Consider the following 1,706-nt stretch of genomic DNA (forward strand, 5'->3'; position numbering starts at 1 on the left):
ACTATTCAAAATGACAACATTATTCTCACTGTAAGCCCACCACAAACACAATTTGTGGGTGAAATTTTTACACTCTCGTTGTATTATCCTAAGGGGGGATCATTGCCGGCAGACTTACATGCTTTTTTGGACTCAGATTGGGCACGAACACTATCAGCTTAGTTGAGCTAAGCAATACCCAATGACATTTTTGAACAAAACAGTCTACCTCGTTACCAATGACTTTCGACACCCACTTCGACACTCTTAACTCTAGAAACTCCTAAAACAAAAAGCACAAGAAATTAAATTAATGATTCCCAAAAATTGGAGGATAGCCCAAGCTAGGTCATGTACAAACTATAGCATTATACAATTGTTAAGACAAATGTGGGGATTGCAAAAAAGCTACGCTGTTTCCAATAAGGAAGGCATGTTAATAAGTATAGGCAAATTTGTGCTTACCAAAAGAGAGTACGGAAGCAATGCAGTGTCTAACCTCTGTGACTGGCTATGGAAAGCTTGAATATAAAAGCACTTGCTGAGCTTTGGCTATGGAAAACCTGCAGATGTGTTGAGCAGAATTTACTTGGGGAAGCGCCTGGGAAGAGGGTTACCTTTCTCATCATACAGAATTAGCCCAGAGAAGTTGGGTCGTTTGCAGCGCTCGCCCATCAGAATTGCGCGCTGCCATACATTAGGGGAAAGCTTCCCCTGCTCCAGCAGCTGATGATGATCCGCTGCTGCCACCTTCGACCCTTCCTCTTTCGGTAGTCTCTGCGCACCCAACATGGTCGACTTCTTTGCTGTCATTGACGCGAAGAACGCTTGCCTGGCAGTAACAGCAGGAGACGCATCACCGTCGCTGGAGCTTGCTTTGTCACCCACTCGCTCTCGTCTAATGACGTCGCAGAAGGAACACATGCTTAGTATAACGATAACGCAGCACAAGCTCACGACGAGCCCCACGGCGATGGCAAGATAGGAAGAACTGATGTAGGTAGAAGCTACAGGAGCATACTTGTGAAGGGCGGCTAGTTCTATTAGCCACCGGGCCATGCTAGGTCGCTGAGGAGGCTATGTGCAGGTTTAATGGCGGGACAACTGGGGGGACTCGAGTCTCAAGTTCACTCAATATTCTGCTGCGGCTGCGTATTGAAGCTGATAATGCGCGCTCATGATGCAGGGCAGATCAAAAGTGGGCATGTGTATATTACGCTCTCCTTGAGAGAGAGAGAGAGAGAGAGAGAGCAGAGAGAATGGGCAGGGCCTGCGTGAGAGAGAGAGAGAGAGAGAGAATTGGCAGCCTGCACGCACGGCGTCAAATATGTCTGCTAGCTGCCTGGTTGCCGTCGGGTGATCCGTGCATCTCTTCAATTGTGTCGCAGTGCGTGCTCCTTGTGTGTGCCATGTGGCTTGAGAGAGAGAGAGAGAGAGAGAGCACTGAATTTGAATGTGTGTGTGAGCTGGAAACTCAGAAGGAAATCCCATGGCACGAGGAGAGATACGGTACACCTGTAGAAAGAGAGTATGTACATACATATTACATTCCCCCACTCTCTACCCCCAGCTAAGTATAGGCTCACACGCGCCCTCCTTCCGCTCCATTGCATCGGATCGGCATTTTGACTGATTTTGGTAAGGGCAGTTTCACACTCAGTCAAAGCTTCATTTACCTTCTTCTGCCAACAAACGCCTGCAAAAGGAAGTCACAGTTGTCTTTATAT

At 47.5% G+C, this 1,706-nt stretch overlaps 1 protein-coding gene across 1 annotated transcript; it reads right to left on the minus strand.

The window, feature by feature from the left end:
- Positions 1-263: 263 nt before the first annotated feature.
- LOC147429675 (uncharacterized) lies at positions 264-1,404 on the minus strand. Its single transcript, XM_086495236.1, has one exon. The coding sequence runs from the start codon at positions 1,036-1,038 to the stop codon at positions 565-567; it is 474 nt and encodes a 157-aa protein (XP_086351362.1). The 5' UTR covers positions 1,039-1,404; the 3' UTR covers positions 264-564.
- Positions 1,405-1,706: the final 302 nt, after the last annotated feature.

The sequence above is a fragment of the Adiantum capillus-veneris genome, chromosome 22, assembly GCF_014529385.1.
Source record: "Adiantum capillus-veneris isolate H3 chromosome 22, ASM1452938v2, whole genome shotgun sequence".
Classification (NCBI taxonomy): domain Eukaryota; kingdom Viridiplantae; phylum Streptophyta; class Polypodiopsida; order Polypodiales; family Pteridaceae; genus Adiantum; species Adiantum capillus-veneris.

What these genes read in the sequence shown, in the direction of transcription:
- LOC147429675 (XM_086495236.1), bottom strand. Translation starts at nt 1,038, where the DNA reads ATGGCCCGGTGGCTAATAGAACTAGCCGCCCTTCACAAGTATGCTCCT.